The 18,733-nt window shown below is 45.1% G+C and overlaps 1 protein-coding gene and 1 long non-coding RNA gene across 2 annotated transcripts in view; both read left to right on the plus strand.

The window, feature by feature from the left end:
• Positions 1-196: 196 nt before the first annotated feature.
• On the plus strand, positions 197-1,669 carry LOC150010324 (uncharacterized). Its single transcript, XR_016511397.1, has 3 exons — positions 197-477; positions 1,060-1,153; positions 1,267-1,669. It is a non-coding gene; the product is annotated as an uncharacterized LOC150010324 (long non-coding RNA).
• Positions 1,670-16,957: 15,288 nt separating this feature from the next.
• Positions 16,958-18,733, plus strand: part of LRMDA (leucine rich melanocyte differentiation associated) — a 1,129,276-nt gene continuing 1,127,500 nt past the window's right edge. Inside the window, exon 1 of the mRNA XM_090279486.1 lies at positions 16,958-17,060. Coding sequence (XP_090135612.1) covers positions 17,031-17,060 — 30 coding nt within the window. The 5' untranslated portion in view covers positions 16,958-17,030. The remainder of the gene's footprint in view (positions 17,061-18,733) is intronic.

Below are 18,733 nucleotides of genomic sequence, written 5' to 3' on the forward strand. Positions count from 1 at the left end.
GAATGTTTCGTGTTCTTTGCCATTGCATCGATTTTTATTGATTTTCATTCTGCAAACCTGAGATTGTGTGCGCCCGGGCGGGGTGACTGTCAGACCCCAGTCACCATAGGGAGTGTGTAGGGGGATAACCCTCCGGTGCCACGGCCCCAGGCCCTGCCCCCCAACCAGCCACCTCTCAGGCACAACGGAGCCTGCGCAAGACGCGAGGTCACGACGGATCCGGCCCCCAAAGATACTGGGGGTTCAGTCCCGCCCTCTCTACCTCTCCAGAGCAGGGCAGGGCTCCCGGAGTCTGCATCTGCCTATCCCGAGCTCCACAGTCACTACAATCGCTTTGGAAAAGAGCTGGACACGTGTCGTCAGCCTCTCTCTCCTGCCGGCCCAGCCTGGGAGGCACCCACACCTGCGCCCTCACTAGCCGTCTTTACCTGTGTAGTCCCCTGCGGCTCCTGCGGCCGCGCTTGTTAAGGAGAAATGGTAGGGACGGCGGGGAGTGGGAGGGACAGAAAGCACCACCCGAGACAGCCAGATACGCAGACCTGGGGCCTCCTCTTCGGACCTAGTGTTGGGGTGTTGGCCGAACTTGGTCTGGGAGCCGAATAGCGCTGAGGAGATCTGGCCGGGAGAAGGGCAGGGGGAACCGGCCTCGGAGGGCGGGGAGGACCCCAGTGCACTTCCGCTGGGGGCGCGCCTCGGGCTGTGGCTCGCCCCGCCCCTCCGCCCTGCCGGCCCGCCCCTAGCTCGCTAGCTCCGCCCCCGCCGGCTGGGCCGCGGGCTGTCAGGCCCCTGCGGGAGGCCATGCGAGCCCCCCGGGTCTCTCGGAGGGCAGTGGGCAGCTCCTTTTCCTCAGCTGGGGGTTCTGTTTTAAGACTTACATACAGGAACAGAAGGACATGGACACTAGCCGCGTCGCCCAAACTCGCAGGGAAGACTTTGTCAAACTCTGGTCTTTCGGTAGTCCTGAGTCCTGCTTGGCCCAGGGGCTCGCAAAATTTCTCTGGGACCCTCGGACTGTAGGAAATGCACACCCGTGCCCACAGGGTCCCACCTGTCTTTCAGAAAGAACGAAAACAAACACTTTTCAAGGGTTCGCTTTGTGCCACATCTATCTAAGAACTGTGTATGAATTAGGTCCTCACAGCAACTCTCTGAGGTAAGTACCATAAATGCCCTGTTTCATAGATGAAGAAAATGAGGCGCGGAGAGAAGAAATTGGCCTTGCCCCACTCCCACCTTATCCATATTCTTATCTCTTCTTTTCTTCAGATCCCAGCATCTCAACCCATCACTCCGGGCAATGTTGCTGGGCTTTTACTTACCTTATGGGGGCGTATTTGAGGCCAGTTAATCACCTCCACGTGCAGCTGAGGCCTTGCTCAGCGAGAGGAGGACCTGCGCAGAGGAGGAGAAAGGCATAAATGGGATGGACACAACTCAGCTCCTGGGTAGCTCCCAGCCCAGCCTGATGGGGAAACCGGCCCAAAGAGCATCCATCCTCCTGTTGTTCCTCTGTGCTTTCTGCCAAAGCCTAAGTGATCATTTTTAAAAAGCATATCAGACCACGTTTCTCTTCTGCTTAACAGCCTCTGGATCCTCATTGTTCATAAGATCAAGTTGAGTCCAGGGCTGGCAGATCTCTGAGGCTTGATTTGTCTCCTACTTCCCCTCACCCTGCCATGAATGGCTGCCTTTCTGTTCCTCACATGTGCCATGCTGCCTCCCACCGCAGGACCTTGCTAATGCTTTTCCTTCTATGTGTAATGACCTCCTGTCCTTCTCTTCACCTGGCTCATTGCTCTTCTTCTTCACTTCTCAGCTTACACACCACTCCTTCCTACTGGTACTGAGTCAGGAATCCTGTAACTCTCTGTTAGAGCATTTACCACACTGGGGGTTCCTGTAGAGAGTCTATCCCCTTCACCAGATGATAACTTGGAGGGGTCAAGGACTGGGCCTATTCCTTCAAGGAAGTAATGAAGAAAACAACATTTGTATATACTGTCAACTGTGCTGAATAAATGAATAAATTTTGAGGTTCACTCCACTTTGGGGGGCCATCAATAAGTGTTCTCTATGGTTTTGCATCCTAAGATGTTTTCAATTTAATAAGGGATAGAATACAAATCTCATGAAAAAAGATTGAGTCTCTATGATATAGAGAGATCTGATTAAGAACACTGGGAACCAAGTGCTGGAAACAGCCTAAGTGCCCGTCAGTAGATGAGTGGACCAAAAAACTGTGGTACATTTACACAATGGAATACTCTGCAGCAGAAAGAAAGAAGGAATTCCTACCTTTTGCAACAGCATGGATAGAACCAGAGAGTATTATGCTTAGGGAAAAAGCCATGTGGCAAAAGATAAATACCATATAATCTCACCTATCACAGGAACCTAATGAACAAAACAAACAAACAAGCAAAACAGAACCAGAGGTATGGGAACAAGGAATGGACAGACAGTGACCACAGAGGAGGTGGGAAGAAGAAAGGGGGGGGGGAGAAGGATCTAGTCAAGGAACTAGTATAAATGACCCATGGACATGGACAATAGGGCGGGGATTGACTGTGGGAGTTGGGGAAGGAGTGGAGAGCAATGGGGGAAAAACTGGGACAACTGTAATAGAAAAACATAATAAAAAAAAAGAAATTAAAAACAAAAGAACACTGGGGAGAAGTAGGAGGGGCTGTAGGAGAAGTTTGCCTAGGCAATGGAAAGCAGTCTAGAATGGGATTGGCTGAGAAGCTGAATGCGTCCAGAGCCAATGGAAATAAAAAGAGGGCTGGCTTTTTGGCTCAGGGGCTTTTCTGGCTCCTGAGCTGGCCTCTCTCTCAGGCTCAGGTTCGGGCTCATGGACTGGCTGGCTTTTGCTCTCAACCTTGCTCTCAGGCTCTTCTTCCTTGAGGATGCCTGGATGATCGTGCTGCAGCTGCCTGTGTTTCCCAAACTGACAGTATTTTGTATAGGAAGGAACTCTAAGCACAGCCTAGGATTGGGCTGGCTTGGCAGAGGGTGGCAGGTTTATTCCTTGGGTGTTCTAGAGGGAACAGGTTCTGAGGCAGAGGCCTGCCATTCTTCCAAAATTGCATAGCTTTTGTGTATTATGTTGTTTTAATTTGTAAACTAATCCTATAGAAACTGACTGGGGAAAGCTAGGAGAACCCAGGTGTTAGAATTTAGCCTTAATTGATAGGCTTAAGTAACTAAAACTGTGATTTTATGGGCTTAAGTGACTGATTTAGAATAAAAATTCCTTTCCTTTATCACCAAACCTTTGCCTCTAAAATTTTGCCTAGAGGGTGGTGGCAGGCAGTGGGACCATGAATTGCTGTGCAGTAACACCTATATTGTAAATATCATATAAGAAAATGCTCAAGGAAGTTGCAGAAGAGAAATACCTATGATTTTCCAACCATTTATACAGACTTTCAAAGTGCAAGATGTGAGGATTGACACAACATAATGGATCCCCCCCCACCCCCATGACCGCTCCTCTCACCATTCAGGCATTTTTGTCCCAAAGCTGTAACCCAGGTCCCCTCTGCTCTTCCTCACTTCACATATTACTGCTATCATAGTTAAGTTCTTTATTAGCTTCTAATTGATCTGCTGCTGAAAGAACCTTTTAATTGTTCTGTACATCTTCAGCCTCTCTTGCCTCTAATCCATTATATACACTTGTGCTAGGTTAATTTCCTTGATCACATCATTCTTTTGCTCAGAAATCTTTAGTGGTTTCCTATTGTATTTTCTTAAATATTTCATTTACTTATTTATTTTTAGAGAGAGGGGAAGGGAGGGAGAAAGAGAGGGAGAGAAACATCAATGTGTGGTTGCCTCTCGTGCGCCCCAACTGGGGACCTGGCCTGCAACTCAGGCAGGTGCCCTGACTGAGAATTGAACCTGTGACCCTTTGGTTCGCAGGCTGGCAATCAATCCACGAACCACACCAGCCAAAGCAGTGGCTCCCTATTGTTACATGTAACACTTGATTCTTCAAAGCTAGTTCTAAACTACTTTTTATAAGCTTTGATTAAGTTGTATCCCAAAATTATAAAAGAAAAATCAACTTCAACCTGCAAGGCACTCGAAGCTATATAAAGAAAAACATCATGATCTCTTCCATCTCCTCTCCAGTTTTTCACCCAGTCTCCTGATATATTCACTGCTAACAGCTCTGGGTGTAAATTTTATCCCTTTTTCTATGTTCACCATGCTCAGATAAACTACATTTATGTAATATGTTGTTTATTTATGTGAAAATGATCACATTAGAGTCCTCGTGTTTTTTGCTTTTGTCTACCTATCATTTGTAGGTCCTGCTTCCAGCTAGAGAAGCTGAAGGGGCCACATCCTCTTCTCCCTGTCCCTGACAGCTGAGGCTCCACTCAAGAATCTTTGACTCTCAAGAGGTGAGAAGATTGGAGTAGGTTAGAAATCCTTCTCAACAGCAGCTGAAACTATGAGAGCCCACTAGGAGCACTGAGCCCAAATCAATAGCATAGTGTATCTGTAGAGGGGAGGCAGAATGGAGAGGACAGTTGCTGTCATGTCCAGTGTGATAATGACAGCCACTCAGACAGTGGTCTAACTAGACTGTGGCAGTAACATGACCAACTGCATCCTCCATTTTCCAGCCAGTCAATTCCTGTCCATTTCCCAAGTCTACATCTCCAGTCTTTTTACTGATTTTCTGAGTTTCCTGAAATCCTTCTGATAGATTCCTGTTCTGCTTAAATTAGCCAGAGCCAGGTTCTATCACTCACAACTATAATATCAATTGATTTGCCATAGCATGGCTCTTCATGTAGCTTCTAAACAGATCTGATGGTGATTAATTTCTTAGTTGGACTTCTATGATAGGTACTGGTGGTGGTGGTGGGGGGATCCCTGGCTGAAAACCTCCAACCCAGCCAGGCAATGATTTCAATGGAAAAAAAAAATCTGGTAAATTTGGGAATGAGAATAAGTCATGCCAGATCTGAGGGAGAGAACATACTTAATGTTAAGATGATTTGACTGAATGCCTACTGTGTCTTGGACACTGTTCTTAGTAGCTTCACAACATTACCTTATTTTACTTCTTACCAAAACTCAGAGAGAAAAGAATTATTATCCCCATCAGTTCAAGAATGTACAGAATTTCTCCCCTTTACTTTGAACCCTCTCACCCCATAAGCCTCAATGGCTCTCAATATGTCTGATTAAGGCTTCTAAGGCATCAAAGGGCACTGTCAAGATCAACCACCTTAGATGACAATCAACTCTGATTCTTCTCAGCAGAGCTTAAGAGCTTAAGTGCCTGGTACTTGGGAGTGCTCAAAAACTGTTTGTGAAATGCAATCAATGGCACAGGAACACCTCTCGGCTCCATTTCTTTGGGAAGATGGTGACTTGAAGCATTTGAAGTCTTGTGTATGAGTAGAATTAAGGAAGAGGTAGCAGTTTTTCCTTTCACACTGCACTGCACTTTCCGCATCCCTTGACTTTGGCCAAATGCTTCAAGTCTCTGGACTCAGAGTTTATTCTTCTTTTCTCTTTCTTTTTCTATCTCTATTTCTACTTCTTTCCTTCCCTCAACCCCTTTCCAAAGCATTAATTAATTAAGGGCATGAATGATGTCACCCTAGTTATATTTCCTGCAGAATATACCACATGCATCAACAATATTCAATAAATATTAGTTACATGAATTTATTTTCAGGGATTTTTCTTTCTCAATCCCCATCTTTGCTACTGAACCTCTTGTCCTCTTTCTACCACACTATTCTTTTGCCACATTTTCATAATTACCAAAGGCCATGTCTTTACTCTCTCTCTTCAGAAGAAAAGGAGACCTTTTCAGATGAGGGAGTGTGCGGCGAAAAGTAGCAGCAGTGGCCCAAGGAACTGGATGATGTGGGGAGGGAGGATCTACTACTCTGGGAAGCCAGAGGGTGTGGGGAGAGTCTGGTGAGGATCAGCTCTGTCAGAGAATCAGCATCATCTTCAACCTCCTTCCCCTTTAATGACAGTTAGCCACCAGGTTGTGTAGATTTGAGTCTCCCTCTGACATGGGAGTCCACAAGCACTTATGGAATGAATGAATGAGCTACTTCCTGCAGAACCAAAATGTGAAAGGAGTTAGTAAACATACCGAAATGAGGCCAGAGGTCATGGGAACCAAATGTAGATTAGCCCAAAATGTCACAAAGAAAAGAAGAACAAGAACCTTCTAGGAAGAATGGCTTCTACCCCCAGGTGCTTCTCTCTAGCTTCAGCTCTCCTCATGTCCACCTAAAAGCCTCCAGAGGTGTCTTCTCTTGGTCCCACTTCCCAAACACTGCTTTGATTGGACCCTATATTGCTGCAAACCCTCACGGGCAACCCGTTTCCCACCAAAAAGTGTTTCACATGCCTTAGTTACTCTCCTTCAATCTTCTTACTGTCAAAGTTTAGTTTTCACTGTCCCTGAAGACTAGCCATCCAGCACACCCTCCTCAGTCTCATCTTTGCTTCTGAGGCTCCATCTTATACCACCCATCTCAAAGCTCAGTTTCCCCTCCCCTACCTCCTTCAGGGTGGATCATAGTGCTTCTGCCTGTGGTAGGCTCTGGTGTGCATCTTCTTGGTTCCAAAGAACAGCACTGCTATATTTCTTAGATGTGTGACTTGGAGCAAGGTTCTTTAACCTCTTTGAAGTTTCAGTTTCTTCCTGTGCAAAATATATGTAGTAATGGCACCTACCTCATAGGTCATTGGATAAGTTAAATGAAACAATGCATGTGCCTAGCACATAGAAAGTGCTCAAAGTGGTTATTATTATTATTATTGTTGTTATAATATTATTATTACTCCATGTGTTCTTTCTTACCTCTGAATCCCTGGAGTGCTTCTGTCTGTGTCACTCTTCTGGCACTTAATTGTCTACTAATTGATGATAACTTTTGTTAACTATTTAAATTCGTATTGTTTAACTTTGTGTTAGTGTGTGTGTGTTCAACTTCCCAATTAGACTGTAAGCTCCATCAGGCCTGAACCAGAATAGCAGAGGGTTAAGTAAAACATAGGAACAAATAAACCCTTATTAAAATGAGTAATAAAATATTTAGTTTCTATATTAGTCCTTTTGCAACCATGATTTCCCTTAATCCTCACAACAATCCTATAAGACTTTTTACTCCCATTTTACAGACAAGGAAACTGAGGTTTATAGAGAGGAAGTCATTTGCCCACGTTCTGAAGGTCAGGGCTCTTTCCTGGCTCACAATAGCCTTCAGCTCTCAGAAATTCTGGCAATGCCTCCCTCTTCTATTTAATACCCAAACGCACCTTCTCAGCTAGCCCAACTCAGCACCCCTGCCAGCTTTAACATTCTTTCCATGTGCCAATGGGGAGAGATGCTGGAGGTATATCATTAGATGAAAAGATCTGTAATAAAAGAGCAGGGACATGCACATACAATTAATACACATCATCTAGAAAGCAGGATGCAAGGGTTCTCTGTGACCAACCACTGGTCATCTTAGTGGATAGGGTCATGGGTGATTTTAAGTTTCTTCTTGCTCACCATAGTTTTTACTGCAAACATTTATTACCTTTATAAATAGAGAAAAAATATGAGTTTTATTTGCTGATTTAACAGAGACAACAATGCAGTGCTTCCAGAACTTTCTTTGCTTACTTGCTCCTCCCAGTTCCCTTTTACTGAAAAATGCTGCCAATGTAGGCAACTCAACCTCTTTCCTCTCCTTCCTCACCTCTGGGCTCTGAGCCAGGTGGGCAGAGTCCCATCCTTGGCACTTATTAGTCACAGGTTTGAAGTGCAGGGGGAGAGGTGGGGAGGGAGAAGTGATTAGTGTGGGGTGGGAATTTGGGGATTCTTTTATCCCCTGCATCTCAAAGGCTGACAGGTTCTTGAGGGGTGGAAATGACTGGTAATTAGTGAACCTTCTCTAAAGCACACACCGAAGACACACTTCACAGTCTCTGTGACCTCTGCAGCCGGTGAGGCTTTGTTATGTAGATGCTCTTAATTGGGTGAGTCACTTACTGCAAACAACTTTGGGAGAGCGCACTGTGGGCTGTTGCAGGGGAGGCTTCCTACCAGGGGTTCTATCTCAGGCCCTGGGCTGGCAGCAATGGCCTCTAGGCAACTCCACATGCTCCCAAAGAAGTGAGAAGCGGTTCTCACCACTGCGAGTCAGCACAATGAGACTTTAGGGGGAGCGTTAAGCTATGGCCTTCGTTCTCCTCCTTCCTCTCTCCCTCTCTCTTTCACTGATTCTGGATAAGAATGAGGATATTTTGAGATATAAACTGGGTTCTCTACATTCTAGGATCTGACCAACTAGTTAGAAAGTTAGGAAGATATAAGTGTACATAACAGCACCAAATAGTAGGCATTAATGCCAGGCACACAGGAAGGGCTTAAAAGTGATGTTTCAGACCCTGAGCAGTCACTGAGGGCTGGAGCATGGGAGAAAGCTTGTCAACAAAGGTGAACAGCACTTGGAAAGGGTTATGGGGACAGGGATTCCCAAGAGGAGGAGACTTTATGAACAAAGGTATTGCCAGTCAGGTCACCATGACACCCAAAAGTCATGGGCTTCCACACACTGGCTTGGCTCAGTCATCAGATGCACAGGGTGCAGTGTGGGAATGAGTCACTAGGTCCTCAAATGATGTGATTTACATCAACACATGCTGTTGTTGGTCCTAGAATGTCCCTGCTGCTTCCTCCAGAGATGGGCACAATGCTTGTGGACTTTTTAATTGCATCATCACCCCCCTCCTTATTTTGGTGAATGAGGAACCATCTTGGCTCTTCCATTCTCAGTGCCCAATCAGACACCAAGTCCTGGCAATTGTGCTGCAATCTCTTTGCAATTCCTCTCTTCAGGCCCTCATCAACCTTCATGGGGGTCATTGTACTTTCAGAGCTTGTGAAGACATTTTCCGGCCCCTACTCATCTCTCCTCCTAAAGCATCCTACCCACAGCTGTCAGACCAGCTGCTCTAAAATGCAAATGTTTGATAACCATGTACTTCCACTGTACTCAAGGTGAGGCCCACATATCTCTTTATGATCTGGCTGCTGCCTATCTTTTTTGCACTCTCCCCATCTTCAAAGTCACCAATGACCTCTCTGTTGTTAAATCCAAGTGTTAATTCTCTGAACTCAATTTACTTGACTTTAAGTAGCACTGGACAAGTAGATCACTTTCTTTCTTTCATTTCTTAACATTTTATTTATACAAATTTCTGTACCTGTAAAAAAATTAAAGGACAAGATAATAAATGCCCATTTCCCTTCAGCTTGACTTGTCAGCTAACATGTTGCCCTGTTGGTATCCTCTCTCTTTCTCTTTCTCTCTCTCCCTCTCACATACACATTTTTTTCCTGAACCATTTGAAAGCTGCAGGCATCTTGATGTTTATCCCTAAATTCTTTAACTTGCATATCCTAATGCAAAGAATATTCTCTTACAAAACCCCAAAACAATTTGCACACCTAAGAAAAGTAATGTTAATTCAATATCATCAAATGGTTCAAATTTAAACATCCCCAATTGTCACTGAAATGTCTTTAGTTCCCCCCCCCCACCCGCTCCAGTTTCCATATTCAAAAAAGGATAATGCATTGCACTTGGTTTTCATGTCTTTTTAGTTCATTTTTATCTCGAACATTCCTCCCTGCCCCCCTATCCTTTTCATGATAGTTGACATTTTGGGCAGTCTAGCCTAGTTGTCTTGAAGAATGTTCCACATTTTGGATTCATCTGTTTCCTCATGATTAGATTCTGGTTAAACATTTTGGCAAGACAACCATGTAGGTGATGTGTACTTCCCATTGTCACATCAGAGGCCCATATTGTCAGGTTATCTCACCCTTGGAGATGCTAAGTTTGAGTTCTGGTGTAGGATTGTGACCACCAGATCTCTCCACTATAATGACTGTTTTGCCCTTTGTAGTTTATAGGTAATCTATGGGATGATCCTCTGAGACCATGTGAATTTCTTGTTTACCTAATGCTTTCAAAATCTCCCTGGTGATCCTTTGCTAAATGGGTCATTATGTTGGAATCCCATCTTTTTTGATCACCTTCTTTTCTTGGTTTCCAGGGCCTGACATGCTTTTGGTTTTTACCTCTCCAGCTGCTCATTCTCAGTTTCTCTGTGATTCTTCTCTTCTCCTCTACCTCTGTCTGTATTAGTGCTCTAGGGACCAATCTTTAGATCTTTTTAAATCCTATCTTGTGGCTTTAAATGCCATCTAAAAGTTGAGGACTCCAAAATTTCTGACTAGTACAGATCTGTTTCCCTAACTCTCATGTATCCAACTTCTTCCTTGATATTTCCACTTTTATGTCTCAAAGTCATTTCAAACTTTTCAGATCCAAAAGTGATTCCCCCATTCCCCCATCCTCTAACGTTCTCATTCATTTCAGTATGACAACTCCATTCTTCTACTTACTCAGTTCAAAATCTTGGAGCTACCCTTGACTCCTGTGTTTCTCATACTCTCCAGGTTAAATCCATCAGAAAATTCTGTTCTTGCCATCTTCAAGGTGGCACTGTTCACTATCTCCAAGTTTTCTGTGATAGTCTGCTTTCTAGTCTCCCTCCTTCTGCCCTTCTCTTTCCATGGTTCATTTTCAACACAGCAGCCAGAACAATCCTTACAAAGTGTGGGTCTTCCATTTAAGGCTCCCCACCTCACTTGGGTATAAGCCCAAGTCCTCACCTCAGTCTATCAGGCCCTAGAGGATCTGTCCCTGCCCTGCCCCACATCCTACCCCATGATTTTATTTATCATTACTCTCCTTCTTTCTCACTCCACTCCAGGTACTCTCACATCCCTGCTGTTTTCCAAACCTGTCAGGCACCCTCCTGCCTTAGGGCCTTTGCACTTGCTGCTTTAGCTGCCTGGGACATTTCCTGCTAGATGTATAGCTGCTGCATCTAAAGGGCTTAGCTTACTTGTACCATGGAGCTAGGAGCAATCCAAAGTCTGGTGCAGCTGTACCTGGGATACTCATCTTTCTGACTGTGGTGACACTGTGCTCTTGGAAACACTTGTGTTCAGGTTCACCATCCACTAAAGCATAAGCAAAGTGACAACACAAGACTCAGAGAACATTTATAGCTATTGCATTTCCTGTTCCCTCTGCCTGGAAAACACTTCTCCCAAGTATTTTCATGTCTGGTTCCATCTTATTATTCAGACTGCAGCTTAGATGTTGCTCCCCTTAGAGAATCCTTCTCAGAACACTCTACGGCTGTTTGAGGCTGTGTGGTGTGTGCATCACAACAGTCTTGCTAGTGGGGCTGAAGTCCAGCCCATGTCCTGCTGATCAAGAATTTCACAGAAGAAAAGACCTGACTGGCTAGCAGAGAGTTTGGGCATTGTATCTAAATTAGCCATGTGCCAGTGCTGTCTAAAATTTTATATCTCATATACTTGAAATTATATTATTTATCTATGTGCTACCTGTGTCCTTCCACAAGAATTTAAACCTCATGGGAGTAAGAATGGTATAGGTCTTGTTCCTTATTGTGCCCTCACTGCCTGACGCATGGTAGATGCTCAATAAACATTTACTAATAACAGCATTCTCTCTCACTTAGTTATACTTGTATTTTAGTTAATAGCTACTTAAGTCAGTTAGTTTACATTTAAGGGAACTGAGGACGTTAGGAATGCCAGTATTCATCCAAGGGCACCCAGTGGGTTAGTAGCAAAGCTAGGTCTTGAACCCAAGACTCCTATGTCAGGGTACTGGGCACTACAAGGCTTGACCAACCCTTCATCTGGCCTCAGCCTTCTGTTACTGGTGGTGCCAGGTGCAGCTGACACTTGCTTTGCCCCTGGCTCAGAGCTGCACAGAGAGCTGGGGCTCCTTAAGGAGAAGTGGGAAGAGACTGTGAATTAATATTGGTAAATCATGCCAGAACCCTTGTGTGTGCATTATTATTATTGCCCCCCATATATTCTAAAATGATTCCTGTAAATAATTATAAAAATAAATCTCAGTGACAAATATTTTATTTTATTTTATTTCCAGGAACACATTTATTCATCATAATCTCTTCAGGGGTAGGACAAATTGGAGCACTGGGTAGTGAATACAATTTGCAAATAGGCAATATAAGTAGAGAGAAAATTAATATGTATTCCTCAGCTCTCTAAAAGGAGAGGAAGAACATTAATAGCCATTTCCTTGCAGATATAACTTTGAAAATGTTATTTCTGATCCATCAGCGTGGGGCTCCATATGAGGAAAATGGTTAAAACGTGACAAGAAGTGATTAGATGTGAAATGGCAGCTTTCTGGCGCTCCTCCTCAGCCTCTTTACCCTGCTCTTACTGGGACATAGGAGGAGTCCTGTATTATTTTTTTTAGATCAGAGTTCTGGCCTCAGGTCAGCTGCTCATTTGTTGGGTGACTCCCTAGGTCTCAGTCTGCACAATCAGTAGCTGGAGTAGCTGATTTCTAAAGCAGTGAATTTGGATAATCACAATTCCAAATTTCTTGGGGGTGCTTGAGAAAAACACAGATGCTAGGGTAATTGGGGCTCAGACATGGCTCCCCTCACCCTCAATGGACAGTATACAGTTGAGCAGGTTCTTCTGGCCAATGTTCCCTTTCCCTTTCAAAAGTTTAATATGAGCTCCTCTCCCCAAGTCAGAGATGACTTCCCTGCTGAGCTCAGATAGGGACTGGAGCATTGGACAAGTTCCAGACAAATTGGGGAATAATATTTATTTCTCATTCCTGTTTTGGGGATTTGTGAAAATAATGCTAAGAGACTGGCAGATAGTAGTTTCAATTGTAAATTCTTTTTTTCTTTTTTTTTTGCCCTTGACATCCCAATCTCCTCTATTCTTGTTTTTAATTATAACAGTAGTAGTATGCATGTTGCAAAAATCACAGAAGTGCAGTGAAAAGCAGAAGCCTCTTTCCCACTCACCTTCTCAAACCCACTCCCTTCCTCACTCCGTGCTAATATTTGCATTTTAATAGATAACACAATCTTTAAAGATCCAAAAAGGAAGGGAAATTAGAGGCATTGAGGATTAATAGTAGTAGTAATAATTATTATAATAGTAAATAACAACAATAATCTAACATTTGTAAAGACTACTCATGCCACACATTATGACTGCATTTAATATTTATTTTTTAAGATTTATTTTGTTCTGGTTGGGAGCATAGATCATTCTCAATCCCTTCACATATGTGCAAATACTGCAGAGAGGGCCTGGAAACCTTTTCTCTTCCCTACACACCCTAAACTACCTCCTCCAGGCTGAAAGGAGATTGCCTCAGTGACAAAGAGCATTTTGTATGCAGACATCCAGACTTTTTAAAAAATTGAAATCTGAATGTGATGAGTCTGATCTAAGGTCTGGGGCATGATTAATTACAGCAACCTTCTTAATCTGCCCAAGGGCTATGCCTCAAAGAAATGAGGCCGGGCTGAATAGAAATTGGGCTAAGGATAGGTAGGAATGCTAATAAAACTTTGTTAACTGGTCCTGTCCTTTTCTCCAGGGCTGACTCATAGAGCTAGAAGATTTAGGAGCCCAGTTCCTGTTTCACTGGTTCTGGCCAACCCCAGAATCAACTCCCTTGATTGGAAATAAACAGGATCTTCCTTTTTGTCCCTAGGAATGTGATGGAGGAAGGGACTCCAGGGAAAAGGGCCTCTTCTGCCAAAGAATAATAATAATAACAACAAAGATGACAGTAGGAATAAAATATTGCCCTCTTCATCAAGGGCAATCAGGAAATGTCCAGTCATATGTGTTGAACCTTCTAACTCTACATATGCATGTGTTAAGAGTTCCAGAATTTGTAGACCCAGGATTTCCGGCTCAGATCTGATTTGAACTTTCTGTCCTGTGGTCATCGTAAGTGCACTGTACAAATTAGGCTACATCTCTCAATTTTGGATTCAGAAAATAGGATCATAATAACAGTGCTTCTTGTCAACTTAGTACTGTAAATGTCTGATCATAAGTCTCCCCTGAAGAGTATGTCTTAGTCATGTATACTCACAATCCTTAGCACAGTGCTTGGTTCTTGGAAGGTGGTGTGCTGGGGCGCAGGGGCTGTGGAATAAAATGGGGGTGAGGCAGGGGGTACTTGCAGCTCACTTTCAGTTGTTCATGAAATGGGGTTAGGGACTAAGGAAGAACCCAGATGACTGTAAGAGCATTTCCTTTCCCTCAGTACTCCTGGGGCAGGGGCAGAAAGAGGTGTGTTCAAGGAGAAGCCCCAAGAAGACTTGTTTCCTCTGCTCTTGAAAACTCCTTGTATTGCAAGGGAATCATCTGTCCACCTCCTGGGCCAGCCCTATCTCAGCATTCCTTTGCTCTCCCCTCTCCCAAAAGGTGGTCCATGAAGTAGTTTACCTTTTGCTATTTCTATCTAATTTTCCTTTTTGTTCAAGAAGGTGATGAAGTACAAGGATGTCCCTGACCCCTCTCTTCTAATTTTCCTTGGTCTAGAGATACAGATTTCTTTTTCTCTTTCTCCCTTCCCCCCTTTCCTTCCCCCTCCGACTTCCTTATTTTCCTGTTCATATGTTCTGAAGACTAACTTCTAAAAGCTGAGGGGAGTAAGGGGAGGTTGATTCAGTCTGTTTCTAGAGGAGTCCTCCCCCACTACAGTCAGCAAATTTCTGCTCTGTTTAAGAACTTTCAATAGCTCCCTTTTGTCATCAGCTTACACTTCAAACAGCAAAGCCCACCTCAATCTGAGTGATTCTGAATTTATTTATTTTTTGATTTCCCCAGTTATCTCTCCCCTATAGTCAACTGGACTTCCTGGTGTACAGTATTCATATAGCAGAGACAAGAGTGGGTCCAGAGTCATTCTAGGCAAAACGAACAACTAAAAGCCAAGCAGAGGATGGAAGAAGTAGAAGAAGCAGGAGAGATAAGGGTTGACGGAATGATAAAATATCTTTAGGGACATACGTGATATTTTGGATTGTTTATTAGTTGTTCAGGAGCCATTGAAAGATTTTTGGTAGGGTCATATCAGGCTTTTAGAATGATTACCCTGTGGCTATGTAGAGGAGGGAACGGTAGTGAGGGGGTTTGGAAAGGTAGAAAAGGTCCCTGTCCACTTTGGTGTTATTGATAGAGTCTGCAGAACAGTCTGTGCTCAGAAGACACAGCCGTATATGGAGGCAGGGGCATGGATGAGATGACCTTGAGTATCCTCCTGGCGGGGGGTTCCAATTTCACCTTTGAGTACATTTGTTTCTCCTGCTGGTCAAAGCTCTTCTAGGAATGTCAGGGTGAAAGGTGTCTGGGAGGACAGAGTATTATGACCAACAGAGAATGGGTCCACTTCCTCCTTTTCAGCCAGGAAAAGCAGACAAAAATGGACAATGGACCAGAGAGGGTGCGTCCAGCAGAGAAGGAGGGAGGAAGAGCATGAGGAGCTTGTCATGGGGCAGTAGGCCTGGAAAGATTCCCTTTGATCCCCCTTATCTCTGAAGGGCAAGCTTTCTTTTTTGGCCTGTAGGACCTTTTGTTGCAGCATTTCCTGGAATCCCCCAAAGTAAACACACAGCCAGGTTTATGTTCTTACAGCTCCACTTTGCTGTGTCCTGCTCCTCCCAGCAGAGAGGGGCTGGCAGGTCAACCCTCAAAGGTCAACACCACTCACCAGAATGCTGACAATAAAGGTTCACATTACAATGTGTTGGCACCAGGCCTGAGAGACACCGATGAGAGCCAGAAAATGTTTAACTGTGATTATAATTATCATCCTATATGTACAACAAAAGTTTCTAAATGCTGTTTAGACACACTGGACAATGAAAAGCCCTGAGAACACCTCCTGGACAGGGGTGGGGAGATACAATTACAAATAGGTCTGCAAAGGATGTGAGACCTGGAATCTGGCAAGTCAGGACCTAGTTTTCCTTTCTCTATTTGGATGGAACCTATACCCACTGGTATGAAGAGAGTTCTTGGCGAAAATAGGGGACCGGTGATAACGTGACAACTAATTTTTTTATCTGGTAATAGCTTTGTGTATCCTGGGGGGATGGAGATATGAAGACAAACATAAGCACGGAGAAAATTTAGATTCTTTCAGCTTAGGACAGGCAGGAGCTTCCAGTTACCTGCGCACCCGGCCGGATTTCATTCAGACAGGAGGCAGTAATGGCCAGCCCTCACTTCCAGATGAGGGGAAGGTGTGTGTGTGTGGTCTGACCCCATGAATAACTATGAGCTTGCCAAACACCTTTACTCTGTGAGGAGGGAGAGAAAACGGGAGAGAAAAAAAGCCTGAAATTTGGGCAGACCATTCAACCCTCTTCCCAGGGCTTATTACTGTCAATAGGGGTGCTATTAGCTGAGCCAACATTTTATTTATAGGGAAATTCAGTTTCCCCCTCCTTCCTCACAAATGAAACCCACCTCACCAGGTGTCCATTCAACCTCTCCACTGCTTTCTTCCCCTCAAAAGCTGGGAGACAAGTTCCAGCCAAGAGGCCCCTCCTCCCAGCAGCTGAAGACAGTTATACAATCCGGATTGTGAAATACTGGAAAGGCCTGGCTCACCCCCCCCCCCCACCCCATCCCACTAACGGCTCAGACGGGGTGCCTCTGATGGCGAGCCCCCCAGTCTGACGCAGTAGAGCTCTGGGCATGGAATTTTAAGGGGACGCTATTCCTATTCCCCTGAACCCCTGATGGGGCGATAGGGTCCTGGGAAGCTCGGGTGGCACTGGAAGTTACACGGTCAGGTCGTACTGACGGGGCACGGGGAGCTGCGGGACACCTGTTGCCGCACGCACGATGGGGCTCCTGAGTCTCACCTGCGCGCGGGTTTGGCCGGCAGGGGCCTGCGTCCAGCTCACATCTGAGCTGAGGTCCCCATACTGGCCCGCGCGCCTCCAGCTTCCGCACAGTCAGCTGACCGCCCAGTGCGGAACTAAAGCCCGGCCCGCGCTGCCCTCCGCTACCACGTTTTGTGCTCGGAGCTCTGCACTTAGGGTCGCGCGTCCACCCCGTCGCCATGGCCGGGTTAGTGGTCAGTGGAACGCAAGTAAGTCTGCCAGCCCAGCCCCGTCCCCACCTGGGCACAGTCGGTCTGCGGAGGGAGCACTGGGGCGAGGGGCGCCCCAGGGTTAAATTCTGCTCCCAGCTCTACTTCAGGTCTGCAGGTGGGAAGTCTATCCTGTGCCCAGACCTGCCCTAGGTTGGTGAGGAGAGACCCCATTTTGAGGCTGGTACACCCCTTAGCTGTGGCAGGAGGGGGAAAGCCCCCTCTAGGTCGCCCAGGTAGTCTTCATCTCTCTCTGCCCCTAGCGCTAGGTAGGGTGGTCAGTACCCACAGCCCCCATGCATTTCGGGGCCTACAAAAAAAGTTTTAATTTCTTTAATAATCAGAATATAAAAAAAAGAACTTTAGGCGAAGAAAACGTTTTATTATATTTGTCTTTTATCAAATACTGTTGTAAAATACAGGCTTACCTCTTTTTTTTTTTCCTTTTGGTATTTTGCTTTGATAAGTTTCACAGGTGTTGCGTTTTCTGTAAGTTGAAGGCAAGACCCTCCTCCAGCAAAAAGATTATGACTGACTTCATTGCGATACTTGCTTTATTATAGTTACCTAGAACCCAAACGATCATGTCTCCTGGTTGTGCCTGTATAAATTTTAGTTTTAGGTTTTCTTTTTTAAAAAATTAAATAATGGAGGAAAGAACCCAGTAAGGCAGAAATGCCTCCGACCCCCCAAAGACAGTGAAATCATGATGCATTGCGGCAGATGCTGGGTCTAGGGTCCACTGCCCACTGGCTCTGCCTCCTAATCATAGGCGCCTTATCCGGCGCAGGTAGAAGGCTACAGTCCTCCCGTTTTCTTATTTCAGTACCTAATTTCTTGAAAAGGTGCCTACGGAAAATATCAACACTCTGGTTTCAACCCTGGGTGATAGACACCAGTTTCACTTGTCTTCATCCTTGCAGTGAAGGATCAGGTGTTTTTAGTCATTGCTGGAGGAACAGATTCAGTCGTTCTGGGGCTAGGTGCCTTTTACCTGTTGGAAAAGCCGGGTCTCTCTTTTCAAGCTCTGATTAAGCCAGCCTTCAAACTTCCCACCCTAACCTGAACACCTCTGAGAAGTAGTTCTGAGGTTTTGAAGCTCTGCCCTTTGATCACCTAAGGCAAGTAGTGTCACAATTAGATTTTGAGATTACTTTTGGACTAAAGGGAATGTTTTCCCATTCTCAGAGTTCAGAAGTGAGCAGGCCAGGGAGGTACCAGCCTGGCAGAGAGGTTAAAAATGATGGGTCTTATTTAGTTGGCAAGGAAAAGGGGCTTCTGGGAGTTAACATGGCTGCCTGGAGGGAGAAGCTGGAGGAGAGGACCTGTGCCAAAGAAGGGTCCCCTTCCCCTCAGACCCCAGGTCTCTGCATTTCAGACCCAGCATTCTCTGGATGTAGCTTCTTTCAGCTTCATGGAGGATTTGAAAATGGGACTGAGAACTCTCCTGTGCCTCCTTTTCTCTTTCCCAGTTTCCCAAACTTGATTTTCTTATACCCCCTGCTTTTAGCCCACCCCAAATAGCCCAAAGGCAATCACTGATTTATGGGTGAGGCATTTTTGAGCCCCTGGGGACTGTTTTAAACAGATGGACCTGCCAGGAAAGGAGATGGGAAATGCCTCTGAGGCATTAGTGCCCCATGTCCTAAAACTACCTGAAGACCCTAATCCTG

The sequence above is a fragment of the Furipterus horrens genome, unplaced genomic scaffold, assembly GCF_987537825.1.
Source record: "Furipterus horrens unplaced genomic scaffold, mFurHor1.1.pri manual_scaffold_5, whole genome shotgun sequence".
NCBI lineage: Eukaryota > Metazoa > Chordata > Mammalia > Chiroptera > Furipteridae > Furipterus > Furipterus horrens.